The sequence below is a fragment of the Vitis vinifera genome, chromosome 16, assembly GCF_030704535.1.
Source record: "Vitis vinifera cultivar Pinot Noir 40024 chromosome 16, ASM3070453v1".
NCBI lineage: Eukaryota > Viridiplantae > Streptophyta > Magnoliopsida > Vitales > Vitaceae > Vitis > Vitis vinifera.
This window is the reverse complement of record NC_081820.1, coordinates 27,394,448-27,416,763: the sequence shown is the minus strand read 5'-3', so window position 1 is coordinate 27,416,763 and position 22,316 is coordinate 27,394,448. Positions and strand designations below refer to the sequence as shown.

Sequence of the window (22,316 nt, the reverse complement as noted above, 5' to 3'; positions counted from 1 at the left end):
ACTGAAACTTCAAGTTGAGTGATCATGACAGAACAATCTTGTCAAGTTAAAAGGAATAATAATAAGAATAATGTCAAGGCACTAGCATAACTATAAAGTATCATTGAAGTTCCAAGGATCAATAAAACTTTTTAAAAGTACTTTTAAATTGGTGTAACTCAAATTTAAAGTTACCCACAAGGAACACAGGTGCTTTTGAATCAAATGAATGCTTTTGAATTTGTCTTCCTTTCTCCTTTCTATCTCATTCAGATCCTCAACATTTAGCACTTCTACATAAAGAGGCCAAACTGTGAAGAATGAATCAAATGAAACAGTTGAAATGAAAAGTGAGGAGCAAGTACTTCCATTTAACTCTCCTAACTTATTTTTCTATGGGATGTTGTTTTCCAAGATACCCTTGAGTCCCCCCTCAGCCTCATTATAAAAAAGCACAGAGCTTAGCCATATAGTCACTTGTATAAAAAAATTCATTCTCAGCAGACTCTCAGCAACTCAACATAAGTCCTATCTCAACTTCCTGGGATCAGCCACAGGACTTTTCTGTTGGCCATACGGCCCATATCTACATTCATAGAAATCAATTAAGGGTTTTCCTCTCTTTATATATCAGTAAAATCCAAAGGGCATGAAATGTATCAAAAAGTGATTGTTTATCATTTCATAGGATTAAGGTGAGGCAGATCCTAACTACTAAAGACTACAGAATATGCAAAAAAACATAACCCTTATTTGATTCATGATTCACACATGCAATTTCCAATGAGGCCATATTCCTATTTCAACAATGAAACATTTAACTTCAGATTTTCAACTTTGTACATGATATTTGCAGAAAATAAATAAAACAATTTAGAAAAGAAAACGTTCACCAAAATCGAACATGCTCAACATAGCAAAATCATGATCACAGAAATTCCATACCTAATCAATCTCCTCTCACTCATACCATTAGACCATACTGCTTGCAGTGAATTGTCCTGATAAATAATTAAGCATATAATAAATACCCACATAAAAACTAGTAGGCACCGGAATGAACAATTAATGATACACACAACCAAATCTTCGGCTATATTCAAGTGACAACTTACAATTAAATCCGCAAGAGCAGTCTCAAATGCATACTCTTCAGGAAGTTCCGCTAATAGGTCAGTATCTGGTGTCAAATCCCACATGTTCTACATGACAAAAAGGATTACAGGACTGATTCTCTCAACCAAGCAAAAAACCATTACATAAGCAGTTAATAATGCAATACGAACAGCCAACCTTAAAGGTATCAGCACTCTGACCTGACCCATCCTAATTGCAAAAAAAAAAAAGAAAAAAAAAAAAAAGCATCAAAATAAGCAAAACCCATTAATCCAAACAACAGGTACAGTGAAAGCTAATGCAGAAACTCACATTAAGTTGTAAAATATGACATTTATGTGGCTCAAATTTCCTGAAATTGACAGTATGTTTCATCCTGTTTTCAGATGCGTCTACAAGAAATATATCTTTACTTTTCCACATTATTTTTTGCCTCGTTCCAGGCGATTCAGGTTGGCGACGAGTTCTGAAGTACTCTGTTCTCACCAAACCAATGAACTCTTGTAGAGGCATTAGAAGGTTGGACAACTTATGTTCATGTAAGTTCAAACCCAAGCTTGTGCCATTGGGTAAGAGAATCTTAAACTTGTAGATGGCACCTAGATCATTATCACCAGAAATTTCCACAATGGACCTCTTTTTGCCCCTCTGGGGGGGAACTTCTTCTTCCATGTATGGCAAATCAAAACTCTGTATCAGGAGAAGAAAAATCAAAGACAACAGATTTAGATGGTTTGAACAGTAAAATATCAAAGGCGGACTTCTCCAGTGGAGTTGCTTCCTTTTTTTCAAATGACGAGTTTAACGAAAGAGGGCTCCGTAACAAGAAATAAAATAAATGATCAAAGCCTGTGAGGTTCTATAGAAACATTAAAATAGTGAAAATTTCAGAGGCGTTTCGAAGACTAGAAAATAACATTTGGCAGGAGAAAACTCAAAGCATAGAAGAATTTTCTGAGATACTCTGCAAATTACCACACAGTGAAAGGCTGAAACAATAGATAGAAAGAACAAACGATAGAGTCAATTAGGAGAGTTTGGAAGCCTGGAAAATCCTCAAAACATCGAAAAAAATACCTATAAATGCAATAAAGCTTTTCACCAGGACACAAACAGCCTTTTCCGTTCATCCAAAGAAAACGTCAACAAAATAATTCTTATAAAAATTCCAGAGTGAAGACACTTACGATCGCTCGGAAGCCAAAGAAATCTCAAAACACAAAAACCAGAGATGCGAAATACTTCCAGACTCGAGTAAAACCAAATGCCTAACGATTTAAAACCATTCACTTTGATCCAAACTTCATAGAATGAACAAAACTAAAAAAAAAAAAAGCAAGCTCCGCGTTTAAAAAAAACCCTTCCATTTTCGAAAATGCCGACTTAGCAGAAAGCAAATAATAGTAAACGAAGATTTCGAAAGAAGTTTCAGGGAATGAAGCTACAAAGAAAACTTCGTCGCAGGTTATCAATCCATACCTTCTTTCTGATTTTTCAGACGCTCAGTTAAAAGTTGATTTTCAGACGAACTGAGAAAGGAGAATTGGAGGGTTGGCTAGGGTTTCTAGAGAGGGAAAGAGAGTTCTAATCTTGGGGTTTCTAGAGAGAGTGTGCGTGCAGATATAGTTGGAGCGAAGGAGGAAATGTGAAAAACCAGAGCATTTCTCTCGCAGAAAATGCACCTCGGGTGGGTCACTTAAATGCGCCGTGTGCGCACTAAGCTACGAAGTTTGATATTTTTTATTGGCACGTAGGCACCGGGAGAGGGAGCGGTGGGTCTAGCGTGCTCGGTGCGCACCCGGTTCATTTTAGACCAAGTGCACAGCCACGGCTCCAAGTGAGCTAACAGGCTAAGTGATGCTAACGTACGCGAGACGGACAGTTCGCATAGCGTGCTGGTTTCGTGCCACGTTTGAAGACGATAATTAATGGGCCCCAAGAGCTCTGACACGTAGGACTGTCTGGAAGCGCCTTGCATTGGATAGAGTCCACGGCCCACACCCCACAGTGTGCAATCTCGCCATTTTTCCACGTGCCAATCAGTGTTTTGTGTGGGCCCCACATATTGGGTACACGTAGGATGAGTTCGACCGATATCTGCGCAGTGCGCACCGGCACTGTTTAGAATTTGTTGCCGTTTTAATGTTAGCCGCCACTGTGAAAATCTAAATTGATTCCGGAAACTGTTGGGACTGGGGCCTGTTCCTGGACCAACCCCCAATGTTTTCCCCTTTTCTAACCTTTAAAATTAATAAATACAAAATATTTTTAAAATAAAAATAACCAAAAAAACCTATTATATTACTAATTTTTATTTTTTCATCTCGTCTAAAAGTGGGTACATAAATTTTTTTAAACATAATTGAAGACAATAATAATTATGATTTAAATTTTTTTAATATCTTGTTAATAAAATTTGAAAATCGTATTTCAATTTATAGAATTTTAAGGAATATTTATTAATTATATAAATAAATAAATAAATAAATCCTTTTCCGTTATGGAGTCAACTTGGTCAAGCTTATACCAAATAAGTTTTTTATTGACAACTATTAAGAAAAGTTACCAAATCGAATTCTCCTCTTAAAGTCAAAAAGGTAAAGTTATTTTTATTTGTCAATTTATTTAATATTAAAACTTAAAACCAAGTAGAATTTTTAGTTCCAATTAAACTCATAAAAAAATTCGTTAAATCAAAATTTCAACTTACATTTTTTTTAACAATAATTAATCTTAAATATGAAATTTATTTTTCGCATTTTTTAAATTATATTTTGTATACATAATACATATGTCTAATGATGGTAGTGGTCGCGTACTGCCACGTGTCAACTTTTCCTATTCTGAGCTTTCTGTTTCTTGCAGGCGAAGAAAGGGGGTGGGATGCGCATTGCGCACCATGGCGTTGTTTAGAGTTTCCGGACACTACATCCATTTTCAAAAGTAACGTAAACTGCATGGGCGGGATTTTGAAAGGTGGAGGTGAGAAGTCGTACAGCTTATAACTTTATAATAACCCGATTGCACCAATTATTAATAATTATAAGAGAAGTCTCAAAAGTCAAAACTCACATGAATGATAAATAAATAAATATTTTTTAAAACTTTTGTTAATTCCAGTCAAAAACAGATAAAATAACAAAAACAAAAGCAAAAAGAATTAAGAAATGAACAAAATAATAAAATGATTATATTATAAACACTTTCTCTACAGCCAGATGTGAAGGCTTTGAAACGAGGGGGTGGACACCCCGTCACTTTCCGAAAGTTAGTAAAACTGCATGGGCCTATGATAATTTGACACGTGGCCAGCAGTACTTTTATAACTTTATATTTTTGTCCTTTTATACTTTTTCCTGTATTAAAAAAAAAAATTAAACACTTTTGAAACTTAAAATAAAAAATAGAAAAGGATATTCCATTTCATTCCCCAATTAAAAAGTGTTTCTAAATATTTCTTAGAATTTTTAGGTTCTATAAATATAAGTTTTAAAATGCGATTTTAAGTCTTATTTAAAATATCGTTTGATGGAATAGAGAACCTTTAAAAAAAAAAAATTAAATACTAAAAATACCCCATTAATTTCTTTTTTACATTTTAATACTAAAATAATATTATTGACTACTATTTAGTTTTAATTTTTATTTAAAATTAAGACCTAAATCTAATATGATTTTTTTGACTCATTAATGTATTTTAAAGTTTTTAACTATATTTGGTTGTTTTATTTGTTTGGATCTCATGCCAAATTAATAAAATAATAATAATAATAATAATAATAATAATAATAATAATTGGAAGCTTTGTTCATTTTAAATATTTATATAACCAAATTTTAATTTTAATATTTTATGTAATTGTTATCAAAATCAAAATAGCAGTAGATGTAAAAAAATTAATTTTTTGTACTCTTTTTTTCTTTTCTTTTCTTTTTTTAAATTATGATGAAGTATATGATAATAAGAACTACAACTTACAATTCACGGGGGTGTGTGTTTTGGAATGTTTTTTTAAAGGGTATTTTAAAAAATTAAGTAAATTTTATATTGTATAATAAGAGGATAGTATCTTCACAAAAAAAAAAAAAAAAAAATCAAGAAAACAAAGTTTGACAAGTGTTGTTAAAATTTGTTTTTGGGTAACCAATCCATCGATTGTTCAACCAAGTGGTGAATCAATAAATTGGTGTGGACCCCGCATTTCGGCTCAATGCGTTTCCCACTCGATGGCGAAACTCGATTTTGATTTCGAAAAATTGATTTTTATTGATTAAGAAAAATTGACTTGGAGTCGCCACTTATTTTTGTTTTATTTTTAAAGGGTAAACAAAATAAGAAAGAAAAACCCTAAGTGTGACTCCTTACTTTGGAAAAGGTGGTCTGTGAAAAACCGGATCGGGTTTGGGGGTCAGGTTACTTATCAGGAAGGTACGGTAAAGACCGTAACACCCCTCTAAGTCCCTAAAATGGCGGGTCTCTACTAATACAATGAAACTGACGTGGCAATCAACGAGAAAGTCAATGGATATTCACCTAAATCATGCACAATATGAGAATCAAAACACGCAATAGAGATTGACTAGAAAGGGTGTGGATGCATACCTCGGCCACGAGCCACAATGCGCTATCAAGAAGCGAGATTAGTGCACAATTAATGAATACAAAACATAGCTCATACATATCGGAGTGCAAAACGAAGCTCAAGCAAAATACAGTAAGAACGATAATTGACAGTTAAAAGGGGTCAAACATAGGGCCCCCAACAAAGCCCGATTTATTGTTCATGAGCTAATCTCACAAATCCCGTATTTTAGAATTATGAAGGAATCACTATTGCTTATATAAAATCAAGAAGATCAGAAGATTATTTAGGAACTGAAATGTGATTAAAAACTATTCGAGTGAAAACTGGATTATTGGAGCTTATTTGAAAATTGGAGTATTTGGAATTAAATTTTGAAGATTAGAGCTCCGGTGATTAAATCGAAATTTGTTAAAGAAAATGAGAAACGGACTTTAGGAAATTGAACTGCGAGACCATAGACTTTTGAAAGTTGAATTTATAATAATGATAGTAATAAGGTATTGAGAGTTTGAATTAATAATAATAATAATAATAAGATTTCGAAAGTCTGAATTAATGATAATAATAATAATAATAATATTTTGAAAGTGTGAATTAATAATAATAATAATAATAGTAATAATAACAATAAGATTTTAAAAGTTGAATTAATGATAACAATAATAATAATATTTTGAGAGTTGGGTTAATAATAATAATAGTAGGATTTTGAAAGTTGAATTAATAATAATGATAATAAAAAAATTTTGAAAGTGTGAATTAATAATAATAATAATGAGATTTTGAGAGTTTGGATTAATGATAATAATAATAATAATAATAAATAGATGTTGAAAGTGTGAAATAATAATAATGATAATAATGAGATTTTGAAAGTTGGGTTAATCATAATAATAGTAATGAGATTTTTGAAAGTTGGGTTAATAATAATAATAATAGGATTTTGAAAGTTTTGATTAATGATAGTAATAATAATAATAAATAGATGTTGAAAGTGTGAATTAATAATAATGATAATAATGAGATTTTGAAAGTTGGGTTAATAATAATAATAGTAATGAGGTTTTTGAAAGTTGGGTTAATAATAATAATAATAGGACTTTGAGAGTTTGGATTAATGATAATAATAATAATAATAAATAGATTTTGAAAGTTGAGGTAATAATAATAATAATAATGAGATTTTTGAAAGTTGGGTTAATAATAATAATAGTAATGAGATTTTTGAAAGTTGGGTTAATAATAATAATAATAGGACTTTGAGAGTTTGGATTAATGATAATAATAATAATAATAAATAGATTTTGAAAGTTGAGGTAATAATAACAATAATAATGAGATTTTTGAAAGTTTGGATTAATGATGATAATAATAATAAATAGATGATGATAGTGTGAATTAATAATAATAATAATAATGAGATTTTGAAAGTTGAGTTAATAATAATAATAGTAATGAGATTTTTGAAAGTTGGGTTAGTAATAATAATAGGGTTTTGAAAGTTTGGATTAATGATAATAATAATAATAATAAATAGATTTTGAAAGTTGAGGTAATAATAATAATAATAATGAGATTTTTGAAAGTTTGGATTAATGATGATAATAATAATAATAAATAGATGTTGATAGTGTGAATTAATAATAATGATAATAATGAGATTTTGAAAGTTGGGTTAATAATAATAATAATGATAATAATAATAATAATGACAAGAATAATGATAATAACAATAACAATAATAATAACAATAATAACAACAATAATAATAATAATAATAACAATGATAATAATAATTGATAATGATGATAATAATAATAATAGTAATAGTAATAATTAATAATAATAATAATAAATGATAATATCCATCCATCAAGCCCAAGTCCATAAGCCTAAACCCACTAATAAGCCCCATCTTCATCAAGCCCAGTCCATAAGATATCAATGGGCAAGCCCAAGGCAATTAAAGCCTCCATAAACTTGGGCTTCTCTTCATAGGCTTGGGCCTGGGCTCCAAGTTCAAACCCGAGCCCAAAACCAAAGGTGTCAATGGGCAAGCCCAAGGCAATTAAAGCCTTCACAAACTTGGGCTTCTCTTTTGGGCCCAACCCACTAAAATCCAAATCCATACTCATTTTCTCTTTGGGCCCTTCAGCCACGTGCTCTTCTTCTTCACCTCAGGAAGACTATGACGGAGAAAGCGGAGGTAAGAGAGGCGTCGCCGGAGGTCCTCGGAGTTGGTCCAAGCTGCCAACCTCCCGCGCCATCTCGGACATGCCCAACTGCAGCGGCCTGGCGTCGGTGGAGAGCTTGCTGCTGCAGCCTTCATGGGAGCGTGGAGAGCCTTGTCGGCCGGAATCTGGCCGTTGAGGAAGAGCTCATTTGCTGAAAGCATCCTACGTCGCCGCCGCGGAGCTCCCATAGCAGGCGAGCCACGTGGAGGAATCGAACCCGGCGTTGGTGGACGACGAGGCTAACGCTGGGTGCACGTGGGGCGACCGGAACCTTGGCATCGAGAGGTGGTGAGGAGCGGGATTTTCATGGAGATAGATATGAAAAAAAAAATGGGTATTCACGTGGATGTTGCATGAGGGGTAGTCAAGCAAGTCTTTCATGTATGTGAGTGAATAGATGTCGAGTGGTGAGAGAGAAAGATGATAAGAAGAAGAAAAATGGGTGTGAAGGAAATGGGTATGGTGTGCATGAAGTGGGATGGACGCTACATGGCATTGGATATATTAGGGTGGAAACTGTGGGTATAACATTAATATGAAGGGATGATCAATGGGCATGAACTTACGAAGGTAGGGTGGTGAGGGAAAGGATAGATGAGCTGGGCATTAAAGAGACGGAAAAGTGATAGGGACGGCCATGCGCAATGGTCTCCATGCGCATGAATGGGAGGTGGATGACGAGTATTAGCATGAGAGATGGGTATGAAAGTGACTATGCAAAAGCCATGCAAAGGTGAGGGGAATGGATTTGGAGCACAGTCACGGGTAGTGAGAGAGAAGATTAATTCAATCCATGTGAAACCATGTACATAATAACCTCAAATGGAGCCCAAAAGAATGAGATATTAGCAAGGCAAACATTTCCAAACAGCGGATGAAAGTTAAACAAACAAAAAAAGACATGAAAAGACAATACGATAGGAAGAAAATGAACTAAAAAAATCGGCCATACCTGCGCTTGGTAAAGCTCCTCTCTAGCAGAAAATGAACCAGAAAATCCTATCCTCCTCCTCCCTAGCGTGCTTTCAAGCTCCAGCATACACCTTGTTTTGCTCCTCTTCCCGTTTTTTTTTTTTTTTTTTCTCTCTCTCTCTCTCTCTCTCTCTCTCTCTCCCCCTCCCCCCTCCCCCCTCCCCCCTCCCCCCTGTCTTCCTCAGCAAGCCACTGAAATATCTCCTCTGTCCTCTACAGCCCCAGCTCCTCTGTTCCCCTAGACCGTCACCTCAAGCTCCTTGGGCTGCTCAAGAACAACTCACCCATCATCCTCTTTGGCTGTCAGCCTTCTTTGGCTGCCCGAGAAACGGCTCCTTCTCATCAGCCGCTTTCCTTCACTTCCCATCCCCCATTTAGCTGCCCGAGAACGACTCCTCTTCGAGGTGGCTAGGAGAGATAATCAAATAATAAAAAAAAAAAACGAACACCCTTTGAGGGGGGCTACAATTGGTTTCTTGGTTTCTCACCTGGTTAACTTCTAATCATCGGGATTGGTCTGATTTGAAATTTTAATATTAAAAAACCTTTGTTAACAATGAAAATACATATCAAAAATAAGATTTTATAATTATAAAAATCAATATCATTTTTCATAAGAATCCTAATAATGTATAAATGAGTTATATTAAAAAAAACTTTTAAATACTTTTTTTTTTTTAAATAGCTTAGCTTTTAAAGGTTAATGTAAAAATATCTTTATTCTGGTTTGATTGCACAAGTCCTGATTTAACAAGCCTAATGTCACTAGCATTTAACTACCTCTTCAAAATGTCTTTCTTTATTTTTCTCAAAACTTTTTAAGCTACTTAACATATCACTTCTTCTTAATTAATCTATGAAAATCTTTTTTATGTATCATACTTGAAACTATATATATTTGATAATATTTTAAATATTTTTTTGGAAAAAACATTTTTAGAAGAATTATTTATTGAATACTTATTTACAGAACCTTACAAGTGATTTTTTAATATTTGAAAAATAATTTTTAAAATTTTGTAAAATGTCTTTATAGACCCCCATTTGGAAGACCATTCTTTTGTTCCCATTTTCTTTTGCCAAACGGTAGAGTTTAGGGAACACATGCTACATTTAGAGGAGATGTTGGCAAATGGCAACATATTGGAGTGGAGGATGACCTCTATGAGTAAGCAAGTTGCATGGGACGCATGGCCAAGGACATTGCTAACTTGTCATGATGGTGGTTAAGATTGAGACATTTTTTGAATGAGTAGTGGAGAAGAGGGTACAGTAGAGCTGGTGGAAGCTTGGGGGGGAAAGCAAAAGGAGCTAGATGTTATCAGGTAGTAAGGAAAAAAAAAAATAATAGTAAAGAAAGAAAAAAAAAGGCCTACTAACTCCCGGGTAGATAGAGTAGGGGAAAGGGAGGAGAAGGGAGAGAGGAAGGGTTATTGATTGGTTTTAGAGGAGAATGGATAACTGGAAGAAGATATTCCACACGTCCAGAGAGGAGTCTTCCAGGATTGGCTCTTCGTTCTCAGTTTGGATTCACCATCTTGGGTCAAAATAGAGGGCAGATTGGTTCGTACTTTCGTGATATCAAACATGGATCAACAATCCGTCATAGTTCACCAGTTCATAGCCGTCATGGCTTCCATTCAGGAGGCCTTGACTAATCTTAGACAAAAGATGGGTAGTCTACAGAGTAGAGAACCTATAGCTCAAGACAAGGTGTCTCATGATTTGTTGTCTCCTCCACCACCACTACCATTCGATTGGACAATGCCACAGGCCTCACCTTATCTATTACACGGTCAATCTGAGGTCATCCCACCTACAACAGTACACACCACAATCCTTGAAGATACAAACGCATAGATCGTATCGAGTAGTGTATCAGGCAGTTGAGAGTATATGACGGTTCAGTTGTTTGGGATGATCTTGATAGTATACCAGTGGTCAGTCTACCGGCCAAGTTCAAGATGCCTAACATTGAGAAATATATGGGTGTTGGTTGTCCCCACATACATCTTCGACTCTATAGTATTGTGATGAGGACCCATGGGTTAGACAAGTCGCAAATGATCACCATGTTCCCTTTATTTCTGAGTAGCGCATCCCAGTGTTGGTTCGCATATTTGGAATCCTCACAACGCAGGACATGGTATGACCTAGCTCAGGAGTTTTTGTGACAGTTTTCATTTAATATTGTTGTAGATGTGTCGAGGAGAGAGCTAAATGCTTTAAGACAGAGATCAGATAAGTTCATTTCTTTCTTCATCTCCTGTTAGCGGGGGAAAATAGTAGAGATTATTGATAGACCATCAAAGAGAGATCAAATACAAATGATTTTGAGGAGTCTGCAGCCTAGGATTGCTAGACATGTGGTCGGAGTACCTTTTACAAACTTTGGATCTCTGGTTTCAGCACTGTATGACGTGGATGATGGCATTTCGAGAGGATTATGGTATGATTCTTCCCTTGTTGATGCTAAGGGGAAGAAACCAGTCGGAGGACAGAGGTCAGATGTGGGCACTATTACTTCTACTAGTTAGAGGCCTCCTAGGTGTCATCAATTAGTTTCACAGCCTGTTGAGACTTACCCTTCTTATTCACCTCATTAGTATAAGCCACAGGCACCTCTTGAGTTGTATGATTAGACTTACCCGTTTTCCACACTAGGACAACCGCATTATGCAGTATCGGGCACAGAGAGGCCTCCAATTTCATACCCTGCTCTAGTACAGCCATGTTATGCAACACAAATCATAGAGAGACCTCCAGCTTTATACCCTAGACATAGAGCTCCACATGCGTATACTTCTTTTACTTTGAAGATACCGAGGCAGTTTTCATAGTTGGGTATGTCATTGAGCCAGGCTCTTCGAAAGCTCACAGATGTTGGATTATTGACGCTTCTTGCTCATAGGCCATTGCTTCAGCCTATTTCGCCACAATTTAGGATGGATCTACACTATGCATATCATCAGGGGCTAGGACATGAGACCAATCATTGTACTACTTTGAGGCACGCCATCCAGTACTTGATAGATCAAGGTTTGGTTCACTTGGGTCAAGCAAGTGTAACCACTAACCCTCTACTAGCTCATATTTCACATGTGGTCACTCCTCTAGTCGACGGCATACATTTCATGGCTTTCATTGAGTCGGATGATCGCATTCACATGCTGAGTTGGGATGATTCTGAGCCAGAGCCTATAGTAGTGTATGAGAGTTATGAGGTTGATGGAGTGATCTCAAACCCACAGGCATCCACACCATTTAGATTGGTTCCTGACACACCACTAGTGCAGTTGACTACGGTTGGGCTGTTGATTTGCCCATGTTATAGCATTCAGTCTCCGTTTATACTAACTCGAGATCCTGATGAGACGGTTACTCAGGATGTTCAGTATGTCATCCGTGGAGGCAGAGTAGTACGACAACAACCTCCCACAGTTGCTAGACCTTTAGAGAGTGATACCAACCGAAAAGAGATCAACCCCAATCACAACTTAGTAGACACCCACCTCTCCTTGAACACTCTGATGTGAATAAGGCTCTAATGTCAAAGTCCTTGCCAACAAGTCAAAGTGTAAATGTTAGACCCCGTGCACCACAAAAGAAATTTGCTTATGGGAGTGATTCAAAATAGTTAGCTACTAGCAGAACTTCAAGTCAAGCCAAGGGATTGGTTAAACAAAGACTATATCTAGGGATGTTGTTTAGTCAGGACCATGCCATTGCTCATTATGGTGTTGTTACTGAATCTTCAGAGTGTAGATTCTGATTCAAGATTAAGGTTATGGGATTGTGTCCAACTATAACACACTAGTGAGCTTTGAAACTGTGTGGCTACAAACCAGCAAAGCAATGCAGTTGGCTATAACTAATCATCCAACACCTGCCCTACCTCACTGGGCCCACTCCCACATGGCCATGCATGGCCACCCCCCAGTGCACCACCCAAAAGCCAAGTGTCATCCTCTTAATTCTTCATCTTTTAATTTTCAAAATTTCAATTATCAAAATTTAATTTTCAAAACTCTAGTTTTCAAGTTTAATTTTCAAATAATTTTCAAAATTCCAATTTTCAAAATTTAATTTTCGAAACTCCAATTTTCAAGTTTAATTTTCAAAACTATAATTTTCAAAACTCCAATTTCCAAATAATTTTTAAAACTCCAGTTTTTTTTTTCAAATTTAATCTTCAAAACTCCAATTTTCAAAACTTCAATCTTCAAATAATTTTCAAAACTTTAATTCTCAAATAATTTTCAATATTCCAATTTTTAAAATTTGATTTTCAAAACTCCAATTTTTAAAATTTGATTTTCAAAACTCCAGTTTTCAAATAATTTTCAAAACTCCAGTTTTTTTTTTTTTTTTTTTTTTCAAATTTAATCTTCAAAACTCCAATTTTCAAGTTTAAGTTTCAAAACTTCAATTTTCAAATAATTTTAATTCCACTCGTGTTTTCAAATAAATTTAAGTCATTTCTTTTCTTCTTTATTCCTTAGGGTTTAGAGTCACCAAAAATATCATTTTTAATAAACTTGCTACTTTTCCCTTCAAATAAACATTTTTCAACAATTTTCAAAATTTCAATTATCAAAATTTAATTTTCAAAACTCTAATTTTCAAGTTTAATTTTCAAATAATTTTCAAAATTTAATTTTCGAAACTCCAATTTTCAAAACTCCAATTTCCAAATAATTTTTCAAACTCCAGTTTTTTTTTTTTTCAAATTTAATCTTCAAAACTCCAATTTTCAAAACTTCAATCTTCAAATAATTTTCAAAACTTCAATTCTCAAATAATTTTCAAAATTCCAATTTTTAAAATTTGATTTTCAAAACTCCAATTTTCAAATAATTTTCAAAACTCCAGTTTTTTTTTTTTTTTTCAAATTTAATCTTCAAAACTCCAATTTTCAAAACTTCAATTTTCAAATAATTTTAATTCCAGTCGTGTTTTCAAATAAATTTAAGTCCTTTCTTTTCTTATTTCTTCCTTAGGGTTTAGAGTCACCAAAAATATCATTTTTAATAAACTTGCTACTTTTCCCTTCAGATTAACATTTTCACAAATTTTCTTTGACTTAAAAAATAATTTTCCATTTTTCTCAATTTTTTTATATATAAATATGAATGAGTTTTCATAACTCCAAAACAATGTAATTTATGATATTAATTCATGCAAAATCAATTGGGTTTTGGTGAGAACCCTACATATGAGTTTTCTCATTTTGATTGTCAATTGTTATGCTTAATGAATATTGTTGATCTTTATCTTGCCCTTTATTATGCATATGATAATTTTATACTTGAGCTAACTTTGTCTCTATGATAGCACATTATTATTCGTTGCTAAGGTACGTTCTCGCTCTTACTTTGTTTATTTATTCTCCATGCACGATTGACTTCCAGTGTATAATTATTCATTGGTATTAATTGATTTTCTTGTCAATTGTCACACTTGTCTTATTTTATTTAGTAGAGACCCATTTTTAAGGACTTGGAGGGTGGTTACGGTCTTTTACCATACCTTCCCAATAAGTAACCTGCCTCTCGGACTCGACTTTAGTTTTTTACAGACTTGTTTTTCTTTCAAAAATCACACTTAGAGTTTTTTTTTCTTGTTTTTTTCTCTTAAAAAAAATAAAACAAAAATAAGTGACGATTTCAAGTCTTTTTCTAAAAATCAATTTTTTTTCACAAATAGATAAAAAAACGAGTTCAACATCGAGTGGGAATGCATCGTACAAAATGCAGGGTCCACAGTCTTTTTTCCAAAAAAAAAAAAAAAAAACCACCCTTTTATATAAGAAATATTTTTTAAAAGTGTCATCAAATTATCTCTAACTTAAAATCTTTATTTTGTTACCATCAAGTTTTTTTTTTTCGTTAACTTTGAGTAAAGAGAAGGAAGTGGACGAAAAAGGTGATCTAGTGTTAGATTCCACAATTTTATTAAAAAACAATAAAATAATTAGAGAATCTAAAAAAGCTTGAATTCAAATAGAATTCCCCCCAAGTCCAATTAAACGTTCAAAATTGTCAATTGAATTCACAATCACATCCTTCCAAACCCTAGAATGATTAATTAATGGGCTGCGATCCAAAACTTAAAAGATAGATAAATTAGATGCGTTACACCAACCCTTAATAAGATGTAAAGGAATGCTTAAATCTCATGATTGCCATAAGTAGTTGAGGTCTCAAATCATCTACTTAGTCATTTCTTTCTTTACCATTAGATAGTAGATGAGAGAGGTGTTGCTTATAATCCACTTGTTCCAACTCAAATTTCATACTATTTTGCTAAAAGTGACCACCCAACACCCTCATCTTCCAATCTTATAAGACTAGTCTTTCAATTACATGGCCCCTTTTTAGGGTACTTTCAATCACTTTTCAAGTCCATAAGCTTTTGCTTATTATGTGGGTCGATTTGACATTTTGTTTTATTGTGAAGGTCAATTTATTTGTTTGCCCCATTATTCTAAGTTCTAAATTTTTAATAAATAGGATCTCAACACTACCTTTGCATAAATTGAAAGGAACTTACATAAAAACATGTTTTGTAACTCTTTTATGAGATCATTAATACACATGAAGAAGTTGATCAATGTCCTAATTGTTTTAAAGTTAGTAAACTTTTAATTATTACATGTACAATGGTGCAATTTCGATATATTAGCCTAACAAATCTAAACCCAACACGATATTTAAGCGGAGTTTGACAATTATTTTCAATATTTGAATTGAGTTTCGATTATATTTTCTCACCCTAAACTCAATTTGGATTGGGTTCGGATAAAGGTTCAAATAACTTAAGTTAAACCCAAACACGATTTAATGTTTTATAATATTTATAACGTATATTATTTTATATAATAATATTTTTTAAAAATTTTAAGAAAAAAATATCAAACTATATTATATTATATACTGTTCTATATATTTGTAGAAAACTATACAAATTTATGTTTATTTTTTATTTTTATCTTTAAATTTTATCCTATTTATTATTTAAATTTTCATATAAATATATAAATAAATAAAAATTTATAAAAAGTACTATAAATGGATTTTATATTATGTAACCCAACCCTACCCCAACATGAAAAACCTGAAATTAACACGAATCTTTAAAATGAGATTGGGTTGAGGTTGGATTGAACTTGAGTTGAGCGTCTCGAATTAGAAGTTTGGTTAGGCTTGAGTTAGCCTTTAACTCGACCATTCCATCCAAGTTGCAATCCTAAATATATCAAAACAACTAAATTTTTATTATTTATTACTATATGGGTCGATTCCTTTGTTTTTTTTTGTTTTTTTTTTTATGATATTATAAATTATAGTATTATTGTTCATGTCTTGTTTGAGATAACATTTTGTTTTCGATGTGAAACAACTTATCATAAAAAAGTTTTACAAAAACATTAGAATATAATTTCCTTATTAATTATTGTTTAAATAAAAACCTCTTTTATTGAAATTATTCATATACATCCAAAGATATTTTTTGAGATTACAAAGAGCTTTTTTAGCTCCAAAAAGCCAAGCCAAATGGGATTTAAAGGATTACTCCTCAAAAACCAAATGGGATTTAATAATTTTCTTTTAATATTTATATTATTTTTTAGAAATCATTTTCCACTTATTTTCTACGAACATATTGTGGACTTGTATATAATACAAAAGTTGTTGGTTTAGTTTTCATATTTTCAATTGTTTCCATGATACTCTAATAAACCAACACACACTTGAAAACACTTTTAAACTTTGGTTTTAAAAATCATCATATTTTTAGAAAAAAAACAAATTATTTTTACTAGTAGTTTCCAAACAAAGCATTATTGACTTGACATCAACATTACACTTGTGTTTGTTTTTGGTCCCAAACAAAGCATTATTGACTTAACATCAACCTCACATTTTTGTTCTCTTTTTTGTCACGACTCATTTATGTAACCCATATGATCTCAATACTTTCCTTAGGGTAAGGTACCCTACAGAAAAACAAAAAAAGTCGATCTACGATTAATTCTATGTTTTAATTTAACAAATTTGGCCTCACACCTGTGCATACATACATTCATCGGTGGTCCTCCTCCGACATGCGCGCACGGAGAATGGCCCTCCGATGAAAAACCCTTCCATGAAGAAAGGTACTTGTGACCAAACCCAATCAATCCAACGTTTCTAAGTATAATTTGCTTGAATTTTGCCTTTAAGTGCAAGCAAAATGAGCCATCTTCTTTAAACTAAAATCTAGACGTGAGAGGTTGGATCTAGAAAATGTGGGTGAGAAAAAGTTCTTTCCTTCCCACCAAGCAATGAGAGAAGAAAAATATGGGGAATTTATTTATGTGGTGCACACCATATTGACCTTATTGTAAATGGGTTCCATGATATAGACCCTACTCACCCACTTGCGTTTACTTGTAACAGTCTCCCAACTCCCAAAAAATGAAAGAGTGAATGTTATTGGGTAGGTAAAATATATATAATAGTAATAATATAAGGGCATTTAATAGAGGGCATGCATGGGATGAATAAACTTAAATTTTAGAATTTATTAACTTAGGTTTTACATAATATAACAAAATATGCAACATGTTTTGTTGTGTAAAATTGAGAAATATTTAATGAATATGATAAAATAATTTTGATTAGAGTATAGGTTTTTTTATTTATTAATATTGTGCTATATAATTTAAAAATAATGTTCCCGTACATATTAATCCAAATTCAAATCAAGTAATTTTCTAGATTTTGAAAAATAATTTTAAAAATTCTACCAAATGATTAGGTGTTATTTGGGTATGTTTATTGTTTTATTATATCTTCTAAAATTAAAAATTAATATTAAATCTTATATAAAATGTGAAACTCTTCTTGACCTGTCTAAAAGGATAATAATTTAAAAAAAAATTATTTTCAAAATTAATATATTAAAAAAATTTATTACTTCAAATTTGAAGTAATGCTAGTCTTTGTGTTTTTTTTTTTTTTTTGGTTTATATAAAAATAGCTTATATTTAATAATTTTTTTTTGGTTTATATAAAAGATTGTCTATATTTAATAAAAATTTTACCATATTAATATAATTCCTATAAAATATGGTGTAAATATTTTAAATATTTAACAAACAATAAAGAAAAATTAAATCTCCAAATTATATTATATGGCAATTGGAGAGATCATTATATATAATTTCTTAAAAGATGCCGTGGCAACTGGGGCAATTTTTTTGCTTGCGTGTCAAAGCAGAATGCACGTGAGGAGGCCAATTTTTGGTTACGTGTCAGAAGCAGAGTTGACCACGTCAACAGATCCAACAGAACTCTTTCCTCCGTGAAAACGATAAATTCCAACGGCGATTCCGCGGGTGTGCAGTTACTCTCCTCACACCATTCGTCCACTCTCTCTCAACACTTTCTCTCTCTAGAGCCCACCTCCTTGTCTATCTGTATATCTTTCATTGCTCTCTTTTTCTTCTTCTGCTTCATCAATTCTCATCTCAGCTCTGTTTCTGATCTCAAAGCGATGCCGTTTTGTGGGTCTTCATATGCCCATTGCCCTCATCTTACTCATAAGCGATCGTCTCAGGTCCGATTCTGATCACAAAACTGTGCCGTTTCCTTGGTACGTGCGTTCGTTGCTCTCAGCTTCTTCATCAGTGTTCATCTCAGCTATGACTCAGATAGCAAAACGCCGCCATATCATGGTCAGAGCTCGTCGTGCTGATTAATAAACGGCGTTGTTTCGTGGGTGTTGATCCGGCTTTCGGTTCCTGGGTTTGGATTGGAAGCTTGGATGAGGGTTCGAGGTCAAGGTTTTTGACGTGGGTGTTTGGTAATTGTGGTGGCAATCTGACCGTGGCCTGAGATGGGGAAGAAGGGTGGCGGGTGGTTATCGTCGGTGAAGAAAGTGTTCAAATCTCCGTCCAAGGAGTCGCCGGAGAAGAAGGTAAACTTTTCTGTTATTTTCCATGGAAGTGATGCGAGCGCCTCTGGTTTTGATTTAGGAGCGCCACCCTTTCATCAGGGACTGTGAGTTGATTGGCTGATGTGTGGTTAGAGCCTAGAGGGTGCTCTTTCAATATAAATTCATTATTTTTCCAGTATATAATTATTTTTACCGAACATTTAGAAATGGGTAAGTAAGAAATTAAATGTATTTTGTCTAATCAGTAATAAATAAATTGTTATGAAAGTGGGTAAGTAAAAATTAAATGCAGTTTTTTTTATTGGATCTATGAGGGTAATTCAGGGATTAACTTTTTTAAATGATTTCACCTAATAATAAATAAAATCTATAATTATTTTCCTGTGGCATGATAATTTTATCATATGCAAGTCAAAATCATTCAAACATAATTATATTCTTAATTTTATAAAAAAAATGTATTGGAGGTTATTCAAATATTATCTCAAAATTTATAATAATAACAATAAAAATTATAGGTATAATCATTCATTCATTTATTACACAGGCAAAGGTTCATATACCTATAATTTAAAAATAAATAAATAAATAAAATTACAGCGATGTTAGATTCTCGAAATTCAATCATTTGCTAAACAGACAAAAGGGAACAAACAAGCCATGCTTATGGACTTGCAGGAGAGGAATGAATATAGGGTTGGATTTTTGTTGGGAGCAACATTTAAAGGCAACCTACTCTTTGATGAGTGCATAAAGGGCATGGTCCCATATCAACACATGTAGAGCTCAGGACACATTGTTATCAAGCCAACAATGCCATCACATCATCCCCCATTGATCTCCATGTGCTTCTTGTTGGCATCATTCACTATGATTTCTGATCAGTGTCTGTTGTTGGATCAATGGCTTCAATTTGCAGAAGGCTGATGTGGAGAAGTGCCACAATGAGGCACCGGAGGTTGTGTCATTCGAGCACTTTCCGGCGGAGAGTTCGCCGGATGTTACTAATGATGACAGTGATAGGGAGGAGGAGGGGTCGTCTCCGGTGACTGGGGATAGGAGCCATGCTATTGCTGTTGCTGTGGCAACTGCTGCAGCGGCCGAAGCGGCTGTTGCAGCTGCGCAGGCTGCTGCAAAGGTTGTTAGGTTGGCCGGGTATGGCCGCCACTCCAAGGAAGATAGGGCTGCCACCATCATACAGTCTTATTACAGGGGATATCTGGTGAGCTTCTCTCTCAGGCACTCATCAAACACTCTGCATTTTTTGATACCCTTCTGCTTAAATTAAATAGATTGAAGCTTTTGCATACTAGTTGGGGAATGTTGTGAATACCGGGTTGTTCTCTCTCAGGCACACATCAAGCACACTGCCTTTTTCGAAATCCTTTGGCTTAGATTGGATAGATTGAAGCTTTTGTGTACTAATTGAGGAATAGAAACCATCTTTTAGAGGAAAAATTGAACTATGTTAGCATTGAGAACCGACATAGTTTAGGTGTTTGATTAAAGAAGGTTGTGAATACTTGGTAATTCTATGTCAGGCACACATCAAACACATTGCATTTTACGATACCCTTTTTGCTTAAATGGAACAAATTAGAGTAGCACTATGTGTTTGGTAATTTGGGCAATTCATTGGATAATGTTGTGATTTCTTTGTAGGCTCGTCGGGCCTTGCGTGCTTTGAAGGGACTGGTGAGGCTGCAAGCGTTGGTGAGGGGCCATAATGTGCGTAAGCAAGCGCAAATGACCATGCGGTGTATGCAAGCATTGGTGCGTGTGCAGGCAAGGGTGCGGGCGCGGAGGCTTCAACTAGCCCATGAGAAGGTTCAGCAGAGGGTGGAGGACGAAGGGGAGAGAACACATGAGGAAGAACAGCCAAAGACAAAGATCCCAGTCAAGAAACTTGAGGCCGAAGGTTGGAATGGCAAGCACCAAAGGTCGGAGAAGATGAAAGAAAATCAGACGAGAAAACATGATGCTGTGATGAAAAGGGAGAGAGCCCTTGCCTATGCTTTTAGCTACCAGGTTAGTTTAAAAGTTTCATATCCTTTTCGTCACCTCTATATTATTAATTTCACGGAAAATGCTAAAATAGAGCAATAAAAGTAAAAAAAAAAATCATATCGGTGGTATGAATATGATGAGATATTCATCTATGTACTTTAGTGAGACCCTAATTTCATATGTACCCTCATCTCATTTCTATTTTTGATACAACAGCAACAAGAATCAATCCCGAGTCGAAACGATGGTGGGTTGAATGACAATGAGCGGGAGAAGTCCCAATGGGGGTGGAATTGGCTCGAGCGTTGGATGGCTTCACAGCCCTACCACTTTCGCCAATCCAGTCCTCATGACCCCTCTTACATGACCCTCCCCACCACCGATAACATGTCGGAGAAGACAGTAGAAATGGACGTCATCAGCCCTCCAGGGCTCGACAATATCTACACAGGCCAACATGGACAACATGTTGTCGGAGACTCATTTCGCACACCCACTGACCCGACCCGACAACTTAAGCAGCCAAGCTCAGACAATGTCCCTAGCTACATGGCCCCAACCAAATCCACAAGGGCCAAATTTCGCGCCCAAGGCCCAACGAAGCCCCGCCCTGCTCCGCAGATGCCCCAGTGGAACCCCTCAACAAAGAAAGCACCATTCCTCGGGTCAGGTTGTGACTCCTCAAGCTCGGGTGGAGGGACTGCGACCACAACATACCCAACACCGAGAAGCCCAAGCCCAAAGGCTAATGGACCGAGGGCGCCGGCAAGGCGGGTTGGCAGGTTCAACCCGGACTCAAATGGGGCAGAGGAATGGATGGTCCATGTGGGAGGTTGGAGACATGATTTCGGATGATTTTGCTAGGGTTTGAATAATGTGTCATGTGTGTGGTATGATGTATGAAAGTAGCATTAATACATTATTATTTATTTGCCACCCATACTTGTTTGTTTGGTGTCATGTTATGTTGTTTGAAAATTAATAAACACTTGTATGATTAGTTATGATGAAAGCAATCTTGTTTATCTTTTATGAAATTCTAAACTTGACCTCAAAACCCTTTTGTGTTTTTTTGTTTTTTTGCTATTATGAGGTAAAATTGCTCTTCAAATGCAGATAATTTAAAATTTCGACTTTTATTTGATTTTTTTTTTAAAAAAACCTTTATATTTTGTATTATATTAAATTAGTTGTTAAGTTTGAATATAAATTTAATATAGTAAGTATTAATATCATATTATTATTATCTATTAACATTATATAAAGCATCGTAAAACCTATAATTTTAACCCTTCAAACCAATAATACATAAATATTAATTTATTAATATAAAGGGTTATTCATTTAATATAATATAAATTTATTTATTATAAATTACATTAATATGAACTCATTATGGGTTTATTTATCATCAACAATATTCATAATTTATTATTAATAAAGAGTTATTCAATGTAAGGTAGTGTTTGTTTTTTGGCTAA

At 34.2% G+C, this 22,316-nt stretch overlaps 2 protein-coding genes across 5 annotated transcripts in view; one reads left to right on the top strand and one right to left on the bottom strand.

Moving 5' to 3' along the window:
• LOC100252197 (structural maintenance of chromosomes flexible hinge domain-containing protein GMI1) overlaps nucleotides 1-2,809 on the bottom strand; it is a 33,617-nt gene extending 30,808 nt beyond the window's left edge. Inside the window, exons 1-5 of one of the 4 annotated variants that reach the window (XR_787951.3) lie at nucleotides 2,575-2,797; nucleotides 1,408-1,785; nucleotides 1,273-1,305; nucleotides 1,095-1,181; nucleotides 925-980 (exon numbers count right to left, since the gene is read on the bottom strand). Coding sequence is in view for 3 of the 4 variants with exons in the window: in XM_010664558.3 (XP_010662860.1) it covers nucleotides 925-980; nucleotides 1,095-1,181; nucleotides 1,273-1,305; nucleotides 1,408-1,767 (536 nt within the window). In the remaining variant the exon portion in view is untranslated. Of the gene's footprint in view, nucleotides 1-924; nucleotides 981-1,094; nucleotides 1,182-1,272; nucleotides 1,306-1,407; nucleotides 1,786-2,574 lie in introns of all 4 variants that reach the window. The other 3 variants (XM_010664558.3, XM_059733555.1, XM_010664559.3) reach the window with 3 other exon arrangements.
• A 15,451-nt stretch (nucleotides 2,810-18,260) lies between these two features.
• On the top strand, nucleotides 18,261-21,847 carry LOC100245291 (protein IQ-DOMAIN 21). The gene is made up of 4 exons (XM_010664561.3): nucleotides 18,261-18,849; nucleotides 19,748-20,050; nucleotides 20,491-20,856; nucleotides 21,052-21,847. The coding sequence occupies exons 1-4, from the start codon at nucleotides 18,769-18,771 to the stop codon at nucleotides 21,688-21,690; spliced, it is 1,389 nt and encodes a 462-aa protein (XP_010662863.1). The 5' UTR covers nucleotides 18,261-18,768; the 3' UTR covers nucleotides 21,691-21,847.
• Nucleotides 21,848-22,316: the final 469 nt, after the last annotated feature.